Raw genomic sequence first — 25,169 nt, 5'->3', positions numbered from 1 at the left:
AGGAATGTTTTATGATAGTGATAGTTATAAAAATATGAAAATTCTTTGAGTAAAATTTTTGAAACGAAAATTAATACCAAGAGAATATTTCAGTGATGATAGCTCTAGTAAAACTCTTAGCATTGCTTTTTTAATTATTCGCTCTCTAAGTAAGATTAAAATTTATTTTACATTTTTATATTTATATATTAATCTTGAAATTTAAGTAAAAACCATAAATATATATTCTGCTTCACAGGTTACGGGAAATCTACATTAAAAGACAACAGCTCTCCAGACAAGATAAATGATAATGCAAACATCTATGATGACTCTTACAATGCTGAAGAAATCTATGAAATGGTTGAAGATGAGGAACAGAATCTCAAAAGGAATTCTCTTGCACTTGACACCAATGATGTCAGTAATATTCACAGTAATAGAAGCAGTCGAGAGGACTCTAGCAACAACAACACATCACATATATTTGATTACCAGAATATGTACGTTGGTCTGTGGGACTGTAAAGCTGACGATGAAAGTGAATTAGACTTTCACTATGGTGATGTTATTAGAATACTCAGCAAAGAGCATGATCCATATGCCTGGTGGATAGGTGAACTCAATGGTAAAATAGGTTTCGTGCCAAAGGCATATCTGATGGAAGCGTATAGTACATATTAGGTTCCATTATGCATTGAGATGCTCACGACTATTGCATTTAGGTTTTATTTTACACTTTTGTATTATTTTTCCTTTTACTTTGTTAAAGTTTCTTGCATTTTTTTTTGTTCTATGTGTGTGGGTTTGAGAGACAGTTTTTGAAGTAGCTAAAAATGAAGTTGCTTCAAATGTGAAGTTATATCCATGTAACTGCATTGTGTAATGGGATGTATTTTTTACTCTTATTTGACAAACAGGAACATTTTTTAACCCTCTGTTCGGCACAATATAAGGCAATGTAAAACCAGGTTGTGGTGTGCACGATGGAGGGTTAATATTCCAGAGACCACTTAACTGAAATACGAAGTGAACGAGAAGTCCTGGATACATTTTCAAAATTAATAGCATATCAACCAATTGACATAAAAGGTGCAATTTGAACTAAAATACTTAACATGACCTAGAGTTTTTTGATAGATTAATAATTGCAGCGGCAATCCCAAGATATCTTGTCAAACTTGATCTGCTTTATTTTGGTCACCCCGAAATATCTCAGGTTCTTAACACAATTTTATTTCTAATGTTACAGTTATAATGCAGATCAGGAAAATTTTAAAAATTGCCTAAAGGGATAAAAAAAAATTTGAATTTTACTCACAGGTAACGCTGTAGAATGAAAAACTTCAGTGTAACATATAAAATGCAACACAAACAGTGCATAATTAATGTTTATGATAATATGCGTTGCATAAAACTATCACATTTCAATATGAGCATCATTTTTTAACTCAGGTTACATCTAAACGAGTGAAAGGGTGTTCTTGTTGGAACATGGGTAGTTTTATGTAACACAAATTGTCATCAACATTTTTTTTTATGCACTGTTTTTATGTCTTATTGTTTTTTTTTTCATTCTACAGCTAACTACTCCATGATGAGTAGTTTAGTTCAAACCACACCTTTTCATGTCAATTGGTTGATTTATTATTAATTTTCAAAAATGTGTCCAGGACTTCTTGTAAAGAAAAGGAACATTTAGATATTTTAACTTATGTGTTAAGTGATATCACTTCAAAAATCACTCAATATGCCAAAGTCATATTGACATGTTCAATATTTCCTCTAATGGCTCTATATTTTCTTCCTTGAATAATAAATATTGCATTTGTTTTTTTTTAAACAGGAACATAACTTTGGAACTGTAAACACAAATATTGGCTAACTTTATATATGAAATCTTATTCACACTTAAAGAAGTAAAAACATACTTATTACATTAAAAATTCCTGTTCATCAAAAATTATTTCCAAATTGATCAGATTAGCATTTTCGTCTTCACTAGTGTATTACAACTATGGGCAACTTTCTATTGTTTTACACCTTTCTGGGTGAAATGTGTGTATGTAATGGTTCACATTGTGTATGTATGGGGGCGTACCCGAAAATAACCAGAATCACCTTATGGTTAGCAGAGTATCCGTAGTACATGGTTCTCCCACTAGGTAAGCGTAAAACTACTCCCCTTGAGCTAATGTGCTGTTGTTTGGGAAGGTTGTGTTTGGCGTCTGTGAATTTTTTTGTGGAAGCTGTTTAGCTTGTTCCTCGTTTCTGGTCATAGTAGACTTACATGAACAGTGTGGGTCTGTGAAGTTTTGCTTCTTGCTCGGGAAAAAAGCAGCAGAAACTGTTGAGATGTTAGAAACAGCTTATGAAGATGCTGCTAAGAGTTAAACGTAAGTGTATGAATGCTTTTTTACAAGCTAGCTGCTAAGAAGATTGTACAATAGCATACGAAGAAAAGACCAGATTTATGAGAGACAGGCAGATGGTTTTTGCATCATGACAATGCTTCGTTTCACATATCCCTCACAGTGCACCAACTGTTAACAAGAAACAGTACGACTACTGTACCCCCGCCTGGACTATTCCCCCAATTTAGCTCCATGTGACTTTCCTTTATTCCTACAGATGAAGTGAGATCTGAAATAAAAGTGTTTTGCCAACATGGATGAAGTGAAAATAAAAATGATGGAGGCACTGTCTGGTATCACTACAGATGAATTTCAAAAATGTTTTGAATAATGGAAAAAAGATTTGACAAGTGTATTATCCCCACCAGAGGGTACTTTCAAGGAAATAGAAGAATTTTTGTAAAACATTTAATAAGGAGATTGTAAAAAAAAAATTCTGGTTACTTTTGGGTACCCCTCCTCTCATATTTGGTGGTGTGAGTGAAGTTGGTTCTTCCATCTATACTCAAAATTGTGAGTGAAGTAATGATTGAATATTTGTAACCCTTGTGGGATCTGTTTATGTCTTTGGTGAGATTTTTTAAACAGGGAATTAGCTCACATTTAAGCCTCAAAGTTGGAAATTATATTCGTGTATATAATTATTCTGTACAATATAATTGTGTTTAAGGCTGTATCTCCAGGCAGTTAACTCGTCGGTAAAGGTGACCTAGTTCAGATTGGCTGGTAGCTGTGTCTTTGCATTCTCTGGGTCTTAGTGGCCTTCTGCAAATTTAGCTTTATATGTAGGTCGTTTGATAAGTAAAGTATATCTCCATGAGATAGCAGCATGATCACTTTCAAATTATTATGACTATAAGTATGACTCTTTAAAACGTGTCACAACAAGTTGGAGTTCAAAAGAGCTTTGCAGTTTATTTTTTTGGTTCCGTTCCAAGTTTGAGTTGTAGCAGTTATTTTAGAGATGTATAATCATAAGTGCTGTGCAGTAAACAATTTTTTTAAATCTGAAATAGTTGCAAGCTGCCTAGATTAAACCTGAATAAGAATAAGTTTATAGAGACTCCACCATCATTAAAGACCATTTATTTTTGGATCAACAAATTTAAACAGGCCATACATCCACCGAAGAAGAAGCATCCTGGGCATCTGGTTTAGGTCACCACCATGGAAATCATTGAGAAAGTCCATGGTATCATCATGGAAGATCACAGATTGGAATTGCTTGAGATATCTGATTTTGTTGGTATTTAAATAGAATGGGTTCACAATATTCTCCATAAGAAATTGAAAAGCCATTTTTTGCAAGATGAGTGCTGCGATTGTTGACAATTGATCAAAAGGGAATGCAAAAGACATTTCAAAAGAGCACTTGTCAATATTAGCTCATAACCTGAAGACTTTCCCCATTGATTTTTGACCATGGTTTCACCACTATACGCTTGAGTCAAAACAACATTCAAAGTAGTGGATGAAGCATGGTAAAACTGCACTAAACAAAGCAAAGGCTGTTTTGTCTGCTGGAAAAGTGATGGCATCATTTGATTCTCAAGACATTGTCTGTTCCAGAAAGGTCAGACAATAATAAGAGAACAACATTATGCCATATTTCTGGGAAATTTAAAAGAACCGCAGAAACGGCAAAGGTTTACTTACAAGAAAAGGCCTATTTCACTAAGAAAATCCTCCATCCCACAGATCCATCATTGCAATGGTCAAATCAGATGAATTGGGCTTTGTATAGGTAAATCTCTCATCCACTGAATTCTACAGATTTGGCCCCACGTGACTTTTTCCTGTTCCTAAACTTGAAAGTTTGCTGCTATGGTGGTCTAGTGACAGACTTGCATTGCGAGAACAAACCCTACCACTGCCACAGGGGTCGTCAGCTGAAGTTGGAAACCACAGAAAACCAACTTTGAGATGGAAATGCAAGCCGATCTCCCTTTAGAAAAGTCTCGCCACAAAGAGCAACTGGCCTACAACAGTACAAATATCAAACTTCACTCAGAATTTGGAATATAGATGGCACCCCTAAAATAATTCACTCAACTTTATATATGCAGTCAGACTGTTAGGTACACATACTCACACTTCTGGAACAACTCAATCGGTAGTAAATTGCCCATGATGATAGACTGCAGTTGGTTGTGCTTGGTTTGAAAGAAAGAAACTTGAAAGTTCAGCTTGGTGGAAATTCTGTTTTTCTCATCAAATTAAAAGACCATTGCAGCCATAAATGACCACTTTGAGGGCTTAGAGAAAACATGATTTTCTGACCAGATAGAGATACTTGAAAATTATCTGAGAAAGTGTGTGGAGCTTGAAGGAGACAATATGAAAAACAAAATAGAACTTGTCCAAAAAAAAAATTTTAATCACCATTTCTTACCTTACTTATCAAACGACCCTCTTATATTGGTAATAATCGTAGTGTATGATATGAGTGTTTAAGGCTTTGTCTCTTGGCAGTTAACATTTGGGTAGTTGTGGCTTCGTTTATATTGAATGACAACTGAATCATCACATTCTCTGGTTCTTACAAATGGTTTGTTACAAATTTAGTTTTATACAAGGGGTGGAAGGTGCTCTATTACTTGATGGGATGCTGGTGATCAATTTTTTTTTACACATTTCTGCTATTGTGGGGGAGGGGGGGGGTGCAAGACCCAAAATTTTGTATGAGAATGGGAACCTCAAGATGTGTGCATGGTATAAGTGCGACAAAGTTTTAGTTTAAAATTTTTGTGAAAGTTGAAATGTAGATTCTTCTCATATTTGAAAAAAAAAAAAATCACCAGAAATTTCGAAAACAGAATGTCATGTTAGTGCATACATGTCACCCTTGGGACAAAGCCTCTCCACAATTTTCACTGATGGAAGAGGGGGTGATTCCCCCCCCCCCGCCAATTTTTTCCACTTCATGACTATTATATGATTTCAGATTTTTCTTTTCTTCAACTTGACCATACCCAGCTTCGACGAACATTTAAAACGTTTTCTTTTGTTTAAGTTTTAGCCTGTTTGTTGTGAATATTTCTCACAAAATCAATTCCTTGATTTTTTGGTCAGGGCGCTGTCACTGCTTCATTTGCCATCCATTTTCCACTTTATAAAAACTTATCCATGAAAAATGCTATGAAGAAACTTGGTAAATCAGAGTGTCTACCAAAAGCAAAATTCTGTGACTTTTTCTTATTCGCAGGGCTCCCGCTTAAAAAGTTAGAAAAAGTAGGATGGGGGAGGGTGTCCCCCTTAGACAACATAACCATGGCATAATAAAAAAAATCCCTAGAATTATTTTTTTTTGAAAATTTTTAAAATTAATTTTTTTCCCCATAGCACACTATTTCAGTATCCTGTAAGATTGACTCAAGCCAAAGCAAAATTACAGAAATTACAGAAAAAATTACAAATTTTTTTTTTTTAAATAGGCGTCTTAGCAACCACAGATAATTCTTTTCTGCTCTCCTCACAATATATATATTACATTCTTTTTTTGGAAGTCTTCCACAGTCCAGTCTGTCAACTCTCTTCAACAATACACACGGCAAATTATGAAGATATGTAAGTTTTTTTAAGAATGACACGTTTTGGATACCACTTCCAAAAGCAAAATGTGTAAATTAAAAGGTCCAATATAAATAAGTCAAGGAGGACTAGATGGTTTTACTATGTTGACCATGTCTTTTAAAAAGGATTTGTTTAAATTTCAGTGGTCAGTACCAGCATAATCGTTTTTGACAAATGAAGCACTTTCATTTCTAGCTCTTTACTTGAGCATTGTAAATATTGTTTGTGCCTCCGCATGCCCTAAAAATACAGAAGAAAATTGAACGCTATTAGGTATCATCAACGTCACAAAACCTAGAATAGGTTTATCTACCTAACTGCTTTGTTATGCAAACTGTTGTTTCACCTATACACAAAAAGTGCACCGTAATTTGCAACGATTAATGTTAGTTACTGTCCAAGACCACATGAAGTAGTAAATACAAAAAACTTTTTTCAGCCAGGCAGAAGTTTTTAATGACTATTCTACTTGTAAAACCCTCAAACTAAGCAAATAAAAAATTACTAAACCACCAAATGGTCCACATACACCCCGTCCCCAAATAACCTTAAAAAAAATACAATTTCTGCTTTGGCAGAATCATTAATTGCAATCTATTACATTTGTATTATTTGGCATTATGTCCATGATTCTCTTCTCAATAAAAATCAATTATATGAATTTTGTTTAAAAAGTAGGAAAAGTGGGACATTTTACCAAAAAGTAGGTAAAGAAGGATGAGTGGGAGCCCTGCTGGACTGTTTTCTTATATCAGTTGTTCCCAAACTGTGAGTAACGACCACCTGGGCGGGGGGTTTGAGTCAATAAAATAGAGGGTCTTAATGAAAGGGGGAGCACAAGTAAATTAACAAAAAAACCCCTGAATTTTGTATTAAATTTTTAAAAACTTTTAAATTTAACATTGATTGAAATACAATGCTCCATAGAAACTGCACCCTAAGGGCTCAAGCCACAACCCCCCCCCCCCCCCGCAAAAGCATAAGTGAATACAGGTTGTTTCCCTAACAAGGTGGGGAGACTAATGTCCACCTTTGAGCAAAGCCGCTTGCTTGAAAGTTCTCTATTAAAAAGAAAAGTCTATTGAAAACTCTTCATGCAGCTTTGTATCGGAGTTTCTTCGCTACAGCTACGACAAAACTTTACAAAGTGGGCGCACCCGCATTCAGGGCCACAACTAGATGGGGGGCAGGCGGGTCTCGTGCCCGGGTGACCAAGCATCTAGTTGCGGCCCTGCCCGCATTCCTTTAAAACGCGTTCTGCGAATGCACTACTGAACGCACTATTGATCTATATTAAGCCGAGTGCACAACAGCAGCATTGTGCTGCGACGCATAGTGGGCTCAGAACAGAGCAAAAGACCCGTGAATGGAGCAAGGTGTGATAGATTGAGCTGTTTGTTCAGTCGGTTCAACGTGGTCAGCTGAAGTTGGTTTCCAACTTCGAGGCGCAAATGCGAGCCAATCTCCCTATGAAAAAGTCTCGCCACAGAGAGCAACAAGCCTACAACGATGAATTATTCAATCATTACACTTCACACAGTTAGAAAAACTGGTGGCAGCACTACACATAAGCATTACACAGAAACAAACTTGACGTCAGGTTTCACTACACGTACCGATTCGTTAGAGGTTCCGCAGAGGAATATGGACGGGGTGCATGTATGGTTTAGTAGTAGTCGGTTCAACGATCGGCGCGACTGTCGAAATCGGCAGTTTGCCGTCGGAATCGACACGCATCGCCAGACAGGGATGTGCATCAGAAGAAAACGCGTCTTAATAGAATGTGCACGAATGAACCCATTTCTTTACTGATGGCATTAACGCGGTTAGGCAAAACATCGCAGGTAAAATAAAATAAATTTTTAAAAAATTTAAAAAAACGTTTCTTATATATACGAGAGCCAAAACCATCGTTTAAGGGTACAAACATAGTCCAGCCATGGAGCTTATATTACTAGTAGCCCTTACGAAGGACGCAGATTTCACATATTCCTTTTCATATTCACATTTTTCTGTCCAATATTTGACGCTTGTTATTTGCTCTATCATCTTGCTTAGGTGTCCGTCTAGATCAGGCGTCTTCAATCCGTTGCTCGTGTCCGATTTGATGCTTGCGAGCACTTGATCAACGTTTCATTTAAACACCTTGTGCAAATTGCATTCAATTATTAAAATCATCCGGATTTCATGCATTCGTATGTCAAACATGACGTAAGAGTGCTCTTCTTTTGATGATGGGTACAGGCAGTGCTCGCGACTGGAAAAAGGTTAAAGACCTCTGGTCTAGATCGCAAGCTTGTTACAGTATTCCAATGGTTCACTTTCGTCAGCTGCGTCCCTTGCATAATTCATGGTTCGTCAGCGGCTTCCCAAGAAGTTTGGCAGGTTTTTGCCATATAAAAGAACCATTTTAAAGCATAGGTTTTGTGCGCACAAATCCATATTTTGAGTTCGAAACGACGCTCCAGAGCCCTGACGCTCACTTTTGGAAGCACTGTTACTCCTTTAAATTTGGCCTAAAAGTTATGTCACAACACAACAGCGAACGAGTTCAATATCGGTCTTCGCTTGAACTTTCTCGTTCTGTCACATGCGTATACTGTACGATTCCGTCGTTCGATATAGCTAGTCGGTAAAGATCGACGCGATCAAATAAATAAATGGACGATAATTTTGAAAAAATCTTTCGCGGGGAGAAAATTGGTGTCCTTTCACCTGTCCCCACAAGAATGAGGCTGACAGGACTGCAGCTCTAAGGCCTGGGTCACCATCACTGTTTTTTCATGCTATAAATTTACTACAGAGCCCCACCCCAAGTAAAAACTTTGGCTTGCGGACCCCCCAAAGATCCAACAGCCCTGCTCCACGATGTGGGGGGGGGGGGGAGAGATCATGTCCTTTCTACAGAAAAACCAATATTGTTCTCAAGAGGACTCCCTACTGCTGCCGTTGTCTATTACAGTCTTCCCGCTCTTCCTGTAGGAATTATCACGTGATCCTGAGAACCCTGCTTTAGGGGAAATATTACAGATGTTGAAAGCTCCAGACAAGCAAAGGAAGAAAAGTTCTTTTTTGTTCATCCAGTTTAAATAGCTTTTTTGCCCCACTCATATAATGTCCGCCCCAATGTGGGGTGGTTACATATTGGCATTGTTCATTTCTGTTGCTACTCACCCATCCAGGGCAAAAAAATGAATGACTAAAACCTGAGAGAGAAGAAATATTGAATGAATGCCACAGCTTCTCCAAAGCCTAGATTTTAGGGGAAAAATCGAAATTAAAAAAAATCTGTGACCTTCACTCAATTTTTGTGACTTTTTCAGGACTTTCCCTCGATGGTAGACACCCTGTAAATTAATAAACTTCCGCTCATTTGTTTGTTTTTTTAATTTAGTAATTTTTTAGGTGTAATCGTCTACCTGAGGATTCAACTTGCACAACTTGTGCAGACAGCCAAACAAAGCAAACCTTTACAACGACTATTAACAACAGGGTTGCTTCACTTAATTTCAAATGTAGCTCAATATTCCTTCTTCTGAGATGCAGTCTTTGCGTGATATTTTGTAGTTGATAGGATAATAGAATACAGAGAAATCTCTAATCAGAAACATGTACTTTTCCAAAAAACCGACTTCCATAGTTTTTTGCAATTCTGTATTTTATGGTAGAAATCCATAAAAAATTTAGACATTCCATAGTAGTTGGCAAGTATTAGGTAGTGCATTCCTATCGCATGTATTCACACAAATGTGGGATAGGTCTTGTGATTTGTTGCTTTGCTCTCCACCTCACTATGTGTTCAACTTACGAAAAGTTAGAATAATGATCATTTCAAAAACATGGTGACCAAGGTATATATTCCAAAAGTCATTGTCGAAGCTGGCAACTCCATACTCCAGCGCACTGTATCCAAGTCTATAAGATGTCCAGAGCTGTTGCGAATTTGATGCACAATTAATCCTATTTGAAATTTTTATGATTGCTTAGGTAAAATAGAGATGGCAAAACGATGATTACAGAGCACATTGCCATTTCAGAAAATCCCAACCCCCAAAGGAATTAGCAGAACCACCTTTCAGGCAAAACACGTGAAAAAAGAAAACCCCATTAAACTCTGCAGTTTGGGATGGGCTATAAACTAGAGGTTCCAATTTAATTACCCCCTCATGTAGGGAGAATTGACTGTATTGTGAAAAAAAATTATTCTGTGAACTATTTCAGAGGTTTGTCAATTTCTGATGAATGTTAAATAGGGCCTACACACACACACACACACAGTTCACACAAACCATTGCCAAGAAACTGGAAGTTAAATAGGAAAACGTTACATATTGTATTTTTTTATAGTCATAGAATGAAAATTTATACTAATTTACAACTTGAAACTATTAAGTGATGTAGATGAATGTCTGTTGTATAATACTTCTAAAAAGTTGGTGCTATATAACACTGCTCAAATTCATAGTGATAACAAGGCATATATTTTTGAAGAATAACAATGTTTTTTTAAGGCGTATTGTTGATGCATTTCTTCGATAAGTTACAAGGTGCGTTCTCCATACGAACTGAAGAAAAATCAAAGAATATAGGTACAGCAGAAAATAATTTATTATTTAATACATTGAAGTATATTCCTTCAGATTATTTACGAATGTTCCCACCGTACAGTTCACTTTTCAAAGCAAGCAGAGGTTTTTTTTGGAAGCTGCCTCAGTGAACCCATAGCTGTAATAATGTCAGCATCTTCATTGAATTTTCCTGTCACTGAGCTTCTCCTTCAATGTTTGAAACAGCTAGAAATCACATGGTGAGAGATCCGGACTATAGGGGGAGGGGATTGTGACACGATTTTAATATTGCATTGATATTGTGCTGAACAGAAGTAACGACAACGAGCGGATGTTATCATGATTGATGTAATGTCTAATTTCCTACTAGTTTACAATGTTTTCTTGATACATGTTGTCACAAACTTTTCACAACCCCCTTTACAGTCCAGATGTCTCATCATGGGATTGCTGGCTGTTTCCAATATTGAAGGAGCAGCTCTGTGGCAAAAAATTTAATGAAGATGCTGATATTATTCAGCTGTGTAGGGTTCACTGAGGCAGCTTCCAGTTAAAGCCATTTGCATATCATCTGAGGGAAGATACTTTGAAAAAGAATTATTTTCTGCTGTATCTATATTTAGGGCTGGAAATCGATAAAAATTATTGTAACTGATTGATCAAAGTTTAATTGAGTATTTTTTGTAATCATATAATATTAATAGATGCTATGAAATTGTATTTCATTCATTTTACACACCTATTTGACAGATGTACACAAATGTAGGAATAGATTAACAAATTGAGGCTACCCGCTTGAAGCAATTTAATATGCTGAACATAATATTGTCCAAACACTGTAATTTCTTCACTTGGATCTTGTCTTTTTTTTTTTAAATTGGTTATTTTAGATTAGGCACCGATTTTGAAATTACTTTCTATCATACTATTGCTTGTTTTCCTAGACTGTTCATAGTGGGGGACAATAAATTGTGATCTTGTCTTCTAAAACTCCCATTAAACTAAATTTGAAATCATCAGTTTCCATTGAATCAACTTGTTGAAAAATTTGATCAAAATATTGATTCAAATGAATCAACTTGTTGAAAAATTTGATCAAAATATTGATTCAAATATTTTTAAACATGGTCACTTATCCCAAATATTGTATAAGTACATAATTTAAGATGCTTAATTGCTTTTGTTAAACAAATTAAGTTAAATTACAAACTTTTATGTAAATTTTAATTGAAATTTAATCAGATTGACCAAGCCTATCAACTTTTATTGATTAATTAACAGACCCGATAAATCGGAGCAGCCCTAATCTATATTCCTTTATTTTTATAATTTTATTTCCAGTTCTTAAGGTGCGCATCTTGTATTATTATCAACAGTTATAGCGAGATTACTTCTACCAGAGTATTTTCATCTGTGATTAGGAGGTATTATTGAATCTCTTCGGTCTAATGTATAATAAAATTTTATTTCATCATCATGTTCATGTACTTTTTTTAAAAAATTATAATAAAAACCCACATTGCTTTTACAATACCATATAATGAATACATGAATCAGCTGTTCAGACATCGGTATGGCAGTCAACATAACGGAATAAACATGCAGCTTTTGCATTATACATTTTGCACACTATGCAAAAAATATTTTGCTGTACATAAATTAAAAACACATTAAAAAAAGAATTTGTGATTAAAATTATAAAATACACGATAAGCAAAGTAAAAACTCTCGCAAATATACTTACAGCAACATAGCGATGTAAATATGTATATAATACCTATATATGTGTGTGTATATATATATAAATGATAATGCAGACAAATTTTATGTATATAAAAATAAAACATTTGTCCGATGGAATGTTAAGAATAAAATATGCCTAGCAATAAAAAGCTACTGCTGGACAGTATTTTTAGGGGGGGGGGGGAAACTGAAAACCTTTGCAACAATATAAATAGTACAAAAATAACATTTAATATATAAATATGTCTATCTGTTTTACACACTGGGGGAAAAAATACATTGATTTGTACTTTAGAGAGAGTATCATACACAAGACTGATACACCATTCTTAAAATTTTATTACTAAAAAAAGACATTTACTGCTCAACAGTTTATTTAACGCACACTTTTTTTCTGTTAACAAGGGATGAAAAAAAAACCAGAAAAAAGATTTCAATATTAATTGAAAATGAGAAATATACACCGTTTTGCAAAGAGTATCTTAAAAGAATTGAAATGTTAGGGTTGATTCTAAAAATGATCAGAAAAAAATGGAGATTGAACTGTGATAAAAATATATTATTAAATTTTGTGCCTACCTTTCTCACAACAAAAGAAATTTACACCATTTGAAAATTCACTGAAATGTTGGTTATTAAATCTTTTTCTTTTTTTTTTGCCATTTCTCACAACTTTTCAAAGTCTTGAAAAATTTTGGAAACTAAGTTGCTTCAAGATATAATAAAATAAAATCAAGAATTTTCATTCAAATGGGGTAAATTTCTTTTGATATAATAAAAGTAGGTACAAATTTTAATCTACATTTTTTATTCGCTGGAGGGGTCGTATATATAGATTTTGGTTTTTTTTATATTTCTATGAGTTATTATTTTACAGAAGTGCTACTATCACAGCTTAATTTTCCTCTTTTTACTGATACACTTTTTAATAAAATGGAGCTTCCATTTATGAGCATAATGCATTCTGCAAACATGCACGTGATCCAAAACATGTATACATTGAATCGTGCTTCCTCATAACACCTAATAGAAACTCAAATAATTTGTTTCACCACAGTCTCCTCATGCCAACCATGATTATTTTCAAAGATAAAGTGAAGGTTAATTTACAGCCTCTCTTAACTTAGCAATATCTCCACCCAGCGCGCCATGTTACTATGTATGTTACAAGGAAATAAGAGTTGTTTCTCTATGGCAGGGGTTCGCAAATGATATAATAATGGGATAACTATAAAATAAATTAATGCTAAGTTGACTTATAGTAAATTACTTAAAAGGAAAAATTTCAATTAAATTTATGCATGAAAACACACAACTGCAATGTTGGTAGACTGCAGCACTAATATCGTTATGATTTGACAATAGCTATCCATACTTAGAATAAGACAAGCATAAGTATTCTTTATGGGCATTGTATAATATTTTATCATGTGTATATATTGTTTACAATTTTTGTTAATTGCATTTTTAATTACGTTGCTATGTTTTTTTGAAATATATGACATCCATATTTTTATGGGCATCTTTTTCTCAGCCACCTCGTTGGGCATTTTGCCTGTTGTGGCGTTGTATTTGTATAAAATGTCCTCTATTGTTCAAGAATATTCTTGCTGATAGACGGGTCCATGACCAAAAGTATTTGGGAACCTTTGCGCTCTATGTTGCATTGGATATCGTGCTTGCCCAGATTGCAAGAGGGCCTAAGTTTGAGTCCTGGTGGAGACAAACAACTGTTTTTTTTTTCGAATTTAATACCAACTATAATATCAAGAAACTTTTCTTGATTTGCGGGCTGAGAAAAGATTATCTCTCTCTCTCAACAGCAGTTTCAGTTGGAGAAGGATAATGTAACTGCAATTCTCTGTGCGAGACAACCAATAAAAGTAAATTGCTGCTTTCTGTAGAGGCAACAAATTTAGTTGCCCTTAAACGCTCTATTTCTTTTTCGAGCTGATAATTTTTTTCATTCTTAATGATACATATTAAAGCCAGAAAAATCATTAAAAAAAATCTATTATGAATTGTACTGCTTATACAAGGTCTTACAGAGGATATACAGTGTCTCAAAAACTGCACGTAAAAAAAAATGTATTAAAGTAATATCACTTTCAAAATTTAAAACCATCTTCTTTGTGATTCAAACTATTGTGAGAAAAAAAAATTCTGGTAGCACACTTCAAGGTTATAAAAAAAAACCATTTAATGAATTAGTGAAATCACAGGCACACATGATCGGCAATGAACAAACAGTTGTTCTCATTAATTGGGACATCTACTAGCAAATTCAAAATATAAAATGAAAATAATATAACCTCACATTATATGGAGAGACATTCTGAATTTTAATCTTCAAACTGGCTGGCTACAGCCATGAATGTTTAAAGAACTCTGTGCATATGCAAAATATTTATGAGTTAAATAAACAAGATTGGAGGAAATAAATAAACAGTGAATGAAGAATATAACTTCAACCTCAGCACAAAAAAAAAAAATCAAATTTTTTAAAATACAACAATCAAAATAAATAATAGCCAAAAAAAAAAGAGGTTTTTTTCTGCATCCCTTGCCACAACATAACATTCACAAAAATGAGCCTCATAAGAATATAAAAAATCTGAAAGCTTCAAATTATTATTACTGTTGTAAGTTACCCTTTACAAGAATTTAATCAACATGGGTCAGTTTGTTCAACCTCATCAACTTAATCCCAATATTTCTAATAGAAAGAGTAGCATGATTATTTGTAATGGAATTACGGGGTGGACGAGAAGTCCTAGACACATTTTAAAAATCAATAACAAATTGCAATCAACAAATTGCCATAAAACGATGTTGTTTGCCCTAAAATACTTATCATGGGCCTAGAGCTTTTTCCTGATAAATTTTAAAAAGTTTAAATTTCCCTAACAAGGGACACTTTGAAGTGAAAAACTCGATATAGCACACAAAATGTAACACAAACAGTGCATAATTAATGTTTATGACAATTTGCATTAAATAAAGCTACATATCTTCACCTTATAATGAAAACAACTCATACATAAAAAATTCCTAACTTTATAGAAAGGAGGATGAGCCGTCCCATTGAATAACACATAAAAGGGGTTAAATGTTTTCTCTATAGAACGCAGATTATTACAGATTTTTGTTTTTTTCAAAAGGTGTGATAGGCCAGTTACGGTATTCACAATCTAAAATTGTTGAAAAGACATTTTTGAAAAAAACTGAGGTACAAGTATTTCAAAATAAGGTGTTGACATGTATATGTTACAGTAAATATGATGCATCTTATGTTGCTATATATAATCCCCAACCATTCTCGTAAGTTTGCTATATTTTATAAATTTATCACATTTACTGATGATTATGTATAATCTCCATCTCGTATTGGTAAATATGATGAATCACCAATGAAATAATTAAATTTACCAAACATTTTGCTCCAACTTCAGTCTAGGATGATGGTTTCGATCAGTGATGCTGATTATGTTTAAAAATGCGAGGAAAGCTAACATTACAAGACTGATAATAATTTATAAATTTTTAACATAACACTTATTTTAATTTCTACATGAGTAGTGCATCCACCACATATGGGAGATGCTGATAAATGATTGAATTTAAGTGCTATTTCCACATGATTTCTTCCATATTTATCTTACTTACTAGCTTCATTCAGGAATTATGCATAATTACTGGTAAAAGTGATAAATGTAGGAAAATTTATCAAACTTAAAGATGATTGATAATTATACATAACAACCAGCAATTAGGGATCATCACATTTACCATAACATATACATATTTCAACAGGACCTTTCATACATTCAGATGTAGCCTGAGCTAAAAAGGGTGATTATATGGGAATGTGATAGTTTTATGCAATGCAAATTGTCATAAACGTTAATTTATGCAATGTTTGTGTTACATTTTATGTGCTACGTCAAGTTTTTTATTTTACAGCACCACCTGCGAGTGAAATTTACACTTTTTTTAAAATTTATCTTTAGTCCACGATAAGCATTTTGCTGCAAACCGCACCTTTTTATATCAATTGGTTGATTTATTATCAATTCTTAAAATTTGTCCAATTCTCATCTACCCTGCATAATATTTTAATAAAATTATATATAATTTTATTACATAATGGAATTAGTGTATGATTCATTGACAATTTTCAATAGCAATGTAATGTTATTTACATAAAATATTTGTGGAATCAGAGAAAAATTCACTTATCATAAACCTGTTGTATAAAATGAATATTGCTTGGAAATATTGAGTAACCGGTATAGCTTTATACTTTTGAATAACATTTATCATCAATATGAAGCTCAGATTTTAACATACAGTCAACACAACAACAACAACAATGAAACAATTATCGTAATTTTGAAGCACTTCTGGATTGCACACATTACTGTGATCTTAAAAAAATAAAAGCATGTAACAAAAACAACCAATTGCACTTATCCTTTCATATCAATTTACACGCATTCTGCGGAAATGCATGCATTCAACTTTGTCACCTATGGCAGAAAAAAAACTTAAGTTCTAATTTTTTTGCTGTCACGATATCATATGTCCAGTATTTTCGCTGCTAACAGGGTTGAAAATATGATTTGGTGACGCATGAGATGGAAGACGTTGATTGGTCCCTGAAAAACAAAGTAATCATATTTTACTACACAATACATTGAAACTAATTTTCTGAAATTAATTTTTTTTTTCCCTTTAAATTTTAATTTTACCATTGATTTTTATAAACTTTCCTCTTTGCTCTACATACAGGGTCAAAACTTGAGTTAGTTTCACCTCAAATAACTCATAAACTATTGGATATACAAACATACTTTGAATGAGAAAAAGTATTTAAAACATGTGCCCATCTGAGATGTGTCATTCATTTTGTTAAGGGCTGTATAAAGACTACTACTAAACCATAAGTATAAGGACTGGGATACAAATTTTAATTTTTTAAACTAAAAGACAAACTCATTCTATGTTTCATACGCTGTTCTTTTCTCTCATTTCCAGCTATTTTCAAATTCAAATATTTCAGATTATATTGCACTTAGAAACATGGAATTTTTTTTTAGGCTCAGGAGAGACAGGAAAACTTTCTTATTGATAGTTACAGGGAGACCATATAAAAATTAACTTTGTATAGTAAAATAAACAGCATATCTACGTAAGATGAGCATGTTACTTAAATACTTTTTCTTTTACTATGCCAATGGTTTACAAGTTATTTGAGGTGAAACAAGCAAGTTTCCACCCTGTATACCCATGCACTCAAATTGAGTGGTATTCTGGGAGATGTTCCGAGATTTGTGAGGTTAATCATAGTTTTATGCCTATTTTTGTACAAGTTTTAGATAGATAAAAAGATGGAACCTTGGACTTTATACAAATTTGAACTAATGCAACACGGCATACTTATGTTGCCTCAAAATAGGCAGGGTGTGTTAGAAAATTAGAGTTAGTGATGATTTATAACAGTGGCCCTCTGCCCTCACAAGCACAAAATCTCTCACATTGTTTTTCCTGGTGGAGACAGCATAGAAGTTTTAGGATGATCTGAATCTTACCTGCCAATATGGGCATAGATTGATTATTTCGCTTGACCAGCAAGCGAACCGCACTACCTCCTTCTCTGATCAGTTCAATAGCACCTGCATGAGTCATCATTTTAGTAGATACACCATTTATCTCCATGATCTGATCACCAACCTAAAAAGAACAAAGAACATTAACATCTATGGATTTCAATCTTGATTTAATGATGTTCAATATTCCTATAATTCAAAACATTGAATCAATAATTTATGATGATAATAATAAATAGAGCTTCATTGTAAATGTATTCTCAATGTGATGATTCTGAATACAATTGGGACCCAAAGCAGAATGCTTTGCATTGTTCTGCAACAAGCCCTCAGCTGACTGGAAATGTTATGCGGTAAAAATTCTCATACTAGTGCATTTTCTACACTTTTCTTAAAATTCTTCTAGCGAGTTAAGTCACAGATTTTGGCATATTCTGCTTTGGGGCAATTGGCAATTTTAAAAATTACTGATATTACCTTGATTCTTCCATCCTGATGAGCAGGCCCATTTTCTGCAATACGCAGAACAAACAAGGGCATGTTGTGAAACTCTTTGCCTCCTCTAATACTGAAACCAAATCCTTTCGTTCCTCTCTGAAGATCAATATTAAGCAAACCATCATTGGAATCGAACAGTGATTCGTCTTCCTGTAAACATTAAAAAAATAATAATAATCAATTACAAGTAATACCCAGAGTTATGTGAACTCAAAGTTAAACGATTTTCTGTGACAAATTCATATTCCTCAAACTCAAGCATAATTACAGGGTAATTGCTGAGTTGGTAGTGAATATCGGTAGTGTCAAGTAAGAATCAAATCGTCGATCATAACAGTCTATGTACTGAATTACGCTGATTCATGAGAGACTACAGTATAAGTTGGGGAAATTGCTAAAGATGATAACTTTGCAGTGACTTTTAGGAACATCATTTCAAGGCTTGGTGTGGTATCTGCCATTTTTGCAGACTCATTTTCATTTCATACCATACTAGTTACAGTTTCTATCCAAGGTCCAATGTTATTGCCAGCCTTAAAAAAATGTTTAATACGATGCTCTCACACACACATCAATAACAATTCACCAGGTCCGCAACTCTTAATTAATTTTCGACTATAAAGTAAAAGTTGTTTTCTTGCCTCCAAAGATAAGGTATTATGAAAACATTCAACATACACATCACAGTCATTTGCACAAATTAAAAAAAATATGGACTTTTTAAAGGACCCGATTGCAGCCCTGGGGTATCTTACATTTGATGAAGACATCATTATAAAGACACGTTTCATCAACTTTCCATTCAGTATATTGTGCAGATAAAATTACATTTTTTGATTACAATTTTCACCAAAAGATTGGGTTGTTTTTTTCCACTTTTAGTTTCAATTAACATATATTTATTTGCCTTTGTAAGCAAAATTGTATGCTGACTAAAGCGATTTTCACTTGCAGTTATCATTGGTCTACCTATTGCAAAACTTCGGGGTGTTGATGTATTTATCAATATTAAAAAGGGTAATTTGAGTCCTGCAGTCTCTAGTTATCTTTTGGGATTTTTTTGTGGTCATCTTGATGCTGTTTCTCTTTCTTTCAAGTGTATACACAAAATTTTGGAATTCATGAAACATCAGCATCTCCTGCTGTACATGAGGCAGATTTTACATTGACCTAAGCTATTAAACCTCAACAATAAACTAATATGGAAATTTTAACGCTCTTGGTGAACTCACCTTTTGAGATGTGGACGCTGCACTAGAAGAATCATCTAATAAAAAACAATAAAATTATAAGTTATATTGATGTGTGGGGCTATAATATATATATATATATATTTCTTATAACATTTATTTATTTGTGTATCATTTGCCCTATCAAATGCTTTCATTTGACAGGAAATATGGGCTTTTGACAACAGTTCCTGTTATTTTCTACATTGAAGATGGAAGTTTTTGTAATCGCCTTGTCTCTCTGGAAACAACGGAAAATATATATATATTTTTTTTATCAGACAATCGAAGAGGAAAAATCAACTCAAATCAACTTCAACCTCCAATCAAGATAATCACAACAGCAAAACCTTTCGAAAATATGCCTTCTACTTTTATCATAGATATTTTCTATTTACAGTAGACTCTTGATAATCTGGCCATGCATTAATCCAGTATTTTCTGGCTGATTCTTTTGCTCTCTTGCCAGACCACTTTGTTATGGGAAAAACATATGCATATAAACATGTCCCAAAAATATGCAGATGTGAAGAAACTATTGTAAAAATATTGTAACCCACCCGTCACACCAGGTCAGTCTTTGCTTCGACTTGTGATTCCCAGTCCCCTTCATTTGAGATGGTGTATTGTCTGCATCTCTGTTGTTTCACGTGTGTAATGTCATTGCAGTCTAAACATTAACTCTCGTTCAAAAAAATGTGATTATTAACCAACTTCCTTCCTTTCTCAAGCTTCTTAATAATAGAAGCTTGAAAAAAGGAAGAAAGTTGGTTGACCTTGCCAAGGAATATGCCCTGTAAAACCTGTTTTTTACTCAAATGGAATAATACAGTTACCAGTAGTGTTTTTTTTTGTCACAGAAAAGAAACGCACAGATTCATCATGCAAACTCATTTCAATAGCTTAATAAAATATATAATATTCTAAAATTTTAAAGTTCAGTTCATTTTTGGTTTTATATGGTGCTTTGCTAATGAAAATATGGCGTACAGTGGTTTAAATAATTTTTATGCATTGTTTTTTAGAAGATCTTCTAGTAATCTGGCATACCCTTGCTCTGATATGTGCTGGATTACCGAGAGTCTACTGCATTTCTTTTCCACAAAATGAAATAATCCAGTTCTGTGGATGAGCATTTGCAATTCATTAAGTGTTGCTGGAACAGCAACTTTCTGAATAGAATGGTGACTTCCATCAACTATGTGGCGGAAAAGCACAAGGTTACTTCAAACAGGTCAGTGTAAATGATGCAGATTGTGGAGTAATGAAGGCTTGGGTAAGTCTCACTTGAAAACCTTTCAAAGAACTGCCTACTACAATAAATATCCTACAATTCTGCTTGCTGAAAACAGCTATTGTGGGGCCGAATTGAATTTTTTCATCAAACATAAAGTATGTTATGAACACCAAAATACACCAGTCAAACAAATAACTTTTATAACATACCTTTTCAACAGCAATTCAAAATATGAGGATGTTGAAAAAATGATGGAACGATTAGTAACAAATTAATGAATGGCAAACTTTGTGGCATAAGTAAGAACTGAGAAAGGATTAATTCAGAAAATGGTGAGAATGAGAGTATTAAAGGAAATACAGAAAGTTCTGACTGATTAGCTATGATGCTTCTTAAATAGTGTTTTGGAAGGTTAGACTAACAATGCCAAAGATTATGGATCTATAAAAATTTGAGAAAAGCTAGAAGAAAAACTCTAAAAGATTCACAAACATAAAACAACAGAAAATAATGATACGTTCCAAGCAATTCTCGCTAAACATATTCCAATAACATATAAAGTGATTTAAGGATCAGTAATACAGATTTTTTTCTGATAAATTGGACTAAAAATGAATATTATATCAATTAACTGATAAAAAGTATTTATTTTAAAACATCCATTGATAGTATATAGATGTGAGCACAAATACTGACATACAAAAAATGGAACAAGCAATCTCTTCCAGTCTATGAAAGGAATGTATGAGTAAAATTTTCACATGCAGATTACTACAGCTATGGATTATCACCAGGAAATTACGGTATATGTAAATTAGACAAATTAATTATATGTTTCTATGCATAAATGTTTTACTTTATAAACGATCTTCTCAAAAAAAAAAAAAAAAAAAACTTGAATCAGCATATCTCATAGACACGTGTAACTGCTTTAGATATGGAAATTTTGAAATGAATAAAACTTGATCCATAATCCGGAAAGTTCTAAAATTCAGAATCACCAAGGTTCAGGATTATGGGGTTTCTACTGTGGTAATAAGAAGAAAAAAAATTGCCTTGTATATGGTTGATTGTCAATGTGATTGATAGGCCAGAATCTTTGATGAGCCCGACAATGTCTCCATGATGCATATCTAATATACTAACTCCATTTACAGCTTCAATCACAGCTCCTATGTGAAGCTGGCCACACCTTTCGGCAGGACTTCCTTCAGTGATTCTGCCTATGAACAAACAAATGGAAATGTTAAAAATCTATGACAGAGATGCATAATTTCTTTTTTTTTCATTGGTGGATTTGACTTTGTAAAAATAAACACCATACTGGAAGTACTTTGCTGAGAATTCTATGAAAATAAGTATTTTTATGTAAGGTTAGGATTTTCTGAATCAACCCATTTGACAAAGATGAGATTGCAAGGAGATGCCAAAAGACCCCACAGAGAGGAAGCGAGGATAATTGAGAGCAAAGGATACTCCTAGGATGATGTAGCATGAAGATCTGATTTTGATACACTGGTGAAATAAATTAAGAGAATTTGCATATTTTACCGAATTTCATGAAAAGAACTGAACTGAATGTAAAATCACTGCTTCTAGACAAAAATCCAAATCTTGTATGTCAAATACGCAAGCGTACACGTGTGTGTAGGCGGAGCCAGTAGAGAAACAGGCTTTATAAGCACGCGTAAGTTAAGACGCATTTCGTTCGCTAGCACACCTCGGCGAATTTCTTGGTGTTATTTTGCAGCAATCGGTTAATTTCAAATTTTAACAGTAAAAATGAGTAACCACCAACGTTTAGATGATGGAATGAGGTGGCGAATTGTGGGGGAGGCTAGAAGCAGGCCAATCTCAAGTCTAGATTTGTAGAGAGTTCAATTTAACGGCCAGCATCGTGTGTAACTTATGGAAACAGTTCCAGGATACCGGATCCATCGAGAGAAAGCCTGGGCAAGGTCATCCAAGAGCCATGACGGCCAGAGAAGATCACCATTTGTCGATTATAGCGAGGTGTAACAGGAGTGCTACAGCTTCTCAGCTGTCTCGTGACTTGTATGCAGCCACAGGAACCCGTGTATCAAAGGTGACTGTTTCCAAAAGACTTCATGAGAGAGGGTTGTTTGCAAGAAGACCTGCTGTTTGCATCCCGCTCACTTCTACGGACAGGATAATCCGTTTATCATGGTGCAGAGAGCATAGAGATTGGAGTATGGATCAATGGGCGACCGTTCGATGACCCTAGTTGCATCTGGGATAGTGACACCATTCAATTCATAAGAGAACTGTGGTGTGACGTCCATCAAATCCTACCCCTTGAACTTATGTGGACTGCCCCGGCGGGTGTCCAAACATCTGCCGGTTGGAAACACCTGCTCCTGTACAGGTAGTACGCCATCGTCTAACGAGAGATAAGAACTTAGAGAGAGAAGAGACGAACCGAGATAGTGAATGGATGTGCGACCAACGTGGTTGACACTCAAGTATTTTAACTAAAATGTAGAATGTACATATATTGTTATTTAAAATTAAAAATCATTTAATCAAGAATAATGATTTGTTATCTCATTGGCAAAAATGAGTTCACCACTACGCTACAGTGGGTTGTTCGATCCAAAATGAGCGACCATGCACTTGTCAACGCTAAACGTCATGCTCCATTCATTTGCCCATGCTGCAATCCTGTTCAAGTTGGTCTGGAGCAACTCCCTATCACTTTGATTCCCGATTGCCCCCATTAGCTTCACACCATCTGCGAATTTGCAGGGGGCCTCTCGGTTGAGAGCCGGATCTCCAAGATGTTACTTTACTGCACATAGCCTTGACAAGGCCAGCCGCTACGTTATTTTCCGTCTATCATCAGCAATGAAGTATTTCGACTATGAAGATAAATTAATGCTTTCAATTCCGGACCTGCCGGGAAACAAATTCAGATACTATAAACTATTTCATTTTGAATAACTGTTGGATCATTTTCCCAGCCTAAGGCCAAATGATAAGGCAGCAAGACAGAGAACCGTTCAACTAGAGGGCTTCAGTTGAATGAACAAAACAAAGGAAGAGCGCTGAGAGAGTTGTTACAACGTACGGCCGGTATTTAAAGGAAAAACTCCCGACCGCACGTGTCCAACCAAGCCAATCGGCTTCAAGGTCACCTCATTTGCATGCAATCACAGGCGGACATCATCACGATCAGCCTTGATCGTCGCCAAACGATCACCGCTGCCGATGAATAGCAACAAAATTTATGACAACAACAGATTTACGTGACGGCGACTTCGAACTTTTACACCGGGCACCATCGGCACGTTACAGTGACTGGTGTGAGGTATAGGGATGAGGTCTTGGAGCCCTATATTCGCCTTTTCAGGGGTGCAGTTGGCCCTGAGTTCATTTTAATGGACGATAACGTGAGGCCACATAGAGCTCTTCTGCTCGACGATTTTCTAGAGAGTGAGGATATGCGCCGGATGGATTGGCCAGCCAGATCTCCAGACCTTAACTCTAGAGAGCATGTCTGGCACGCTCTGGGGAGGACAATTGCAACTCACAACCCCCCCCCTCCCCGGGAACCATCCAGGGAATGAAAACAGCGTTGCTGAACGAGTGGGACCAATTGCCACAGGAAATGATAAACTGCCTTATTTTAAGTATGAAATCACGCCGCGAGACCTGTATATCTGTAAGAGGGGACCATACCCGCTATTAACCCATTTTTTTGTTTATTCTGCAACCGCTGTTTCATACCTTCCGACTCCAACGAGTGTTACGCACGATCATGCGTGTGTATTACAATTATTGGATGGTTATTTGTTTTGTATTGTATCAATGTATGTACACATCAAATTTCATTAAAATCGGTACAGTAGTTCTAGAGATAATCGACCAAGTCTGCAAATTCTCTTAATTTCTTACACCAGTGTATATTAGCCATTGTCTCGTATATTCCTTAAATTTCTCTCATCATATGATAACCAAAAAATATGTACCATGCATACTTGTGTACACACCAGTTCGTGTATAAACCGACCCCACCAACTTGAGGACCAACAAAATTCAAAACCTGTGTATAAACTGAGCAAAAACTAAACATTTTAGAGAAAAAATGTGTATTTCTAAGAAAAATAATCAAAATTCCAATGAAAAATAATCAAAAGTCTTCTGTAATTGTTGCCTTCCTTCCATTTAATTGACCTCGACAGCAATAATGTATTTTTCTATCACATCAATGACTATCACACGTGTACAAGATGGGTGTACAATATGTTCAGTTTGCTGGCCAGATATGTGAGATGGCTATGATTCACAGGCTGTAATCG

At 34.8% G+C, this 25,169-nt stretch overlaps 2 protein-coding genes across 4 annotated transcripts in view; one reads left to right on the top strand and one right to left on the bottom strand.

Moving 5' to 3' along the window:
- The window catches only part of LOC149075239 (src kinase-associated phosphoprotein 2-A-like), a 36,791-nt gene extending 24,780 nt beyond the window's left edge, over positions 1 to 12,011 (top strand). The window contains exon 7 of the mRNA XM_089242543.1: positions 239 to 12,011. Coding sequence (XP_089098669.1) covers positions 239 to 663 — 425 coding nt within the window. The 3' untranslated portion in view covers positions 664 to 12,011. The remainder of the gene's footprint in view (positions 1 to 238) is intronic.
- A 1,165-nt stretch (positions 12,012 to 13,176) lies between these two features.
- LOC149075238 (membrane-associated guanylate kinase, WW and PDZ domain-containing protein 1-like) overlaps positions 13,177 to 25,169 on the bottom strand; it is a 102,149-nt gene continuing 90,156 nt past the window's right edge. For all 3 annotated transcript variants that reach the window (XM_089242540.1, XM_089242541.1, XM_089242542.1), the window contains exons 18-22: positions 21,906 to 22,073; positions 19,617 to 19,651; positions 18,364 to 18,534; positions 17,869 to 18,010; positions 13,177 to 16,935 (exon numbers count right to left, since the gene is read on the bottom strand). In XM_089242540.1, coding sequence (XP_089098666.1) covers positions 16,847 to 16,935; positions 17,869 to 18,010; positions 18,364 to 18,534; positions 19,617 to 19,651; positions 21,906 to 22,073 — 605 coding nt within the window. In that variant the 3' untranslated portion in view covers positions 13,177 to 16,846. The remainder of the gene's footprint in view (positions 16,936 to 17,868; positions 18,011 to 18,363; positions 18,535 to 19,616; positions 19,652 to 21,905; positions 22,074 to 25,169) is intronic.

This window comes from Pholcus phalangioides, unplaced genomic scaffold (assembly GCF_987345545.1).
Source record: "Pholcus phalangioides strain wild (caught in Gottingen) unplaced genomic scaffold, Ppha-v1.0 ptg000015l_1, whole genome shotgun sequence".
Taxonomy (NCBI): domain Eukaryota; kingdom Metazoa; phylum Arthropoda; class Arachnida; order Araneae; family Pholcidae; genus Pholcus; species Pholcus phalangioides.
The sequence above is the reverse complement of the archived record's forward strand: the minus strand, read 5'-3'. Positions and strand labels throughout refer to the sequence as shown.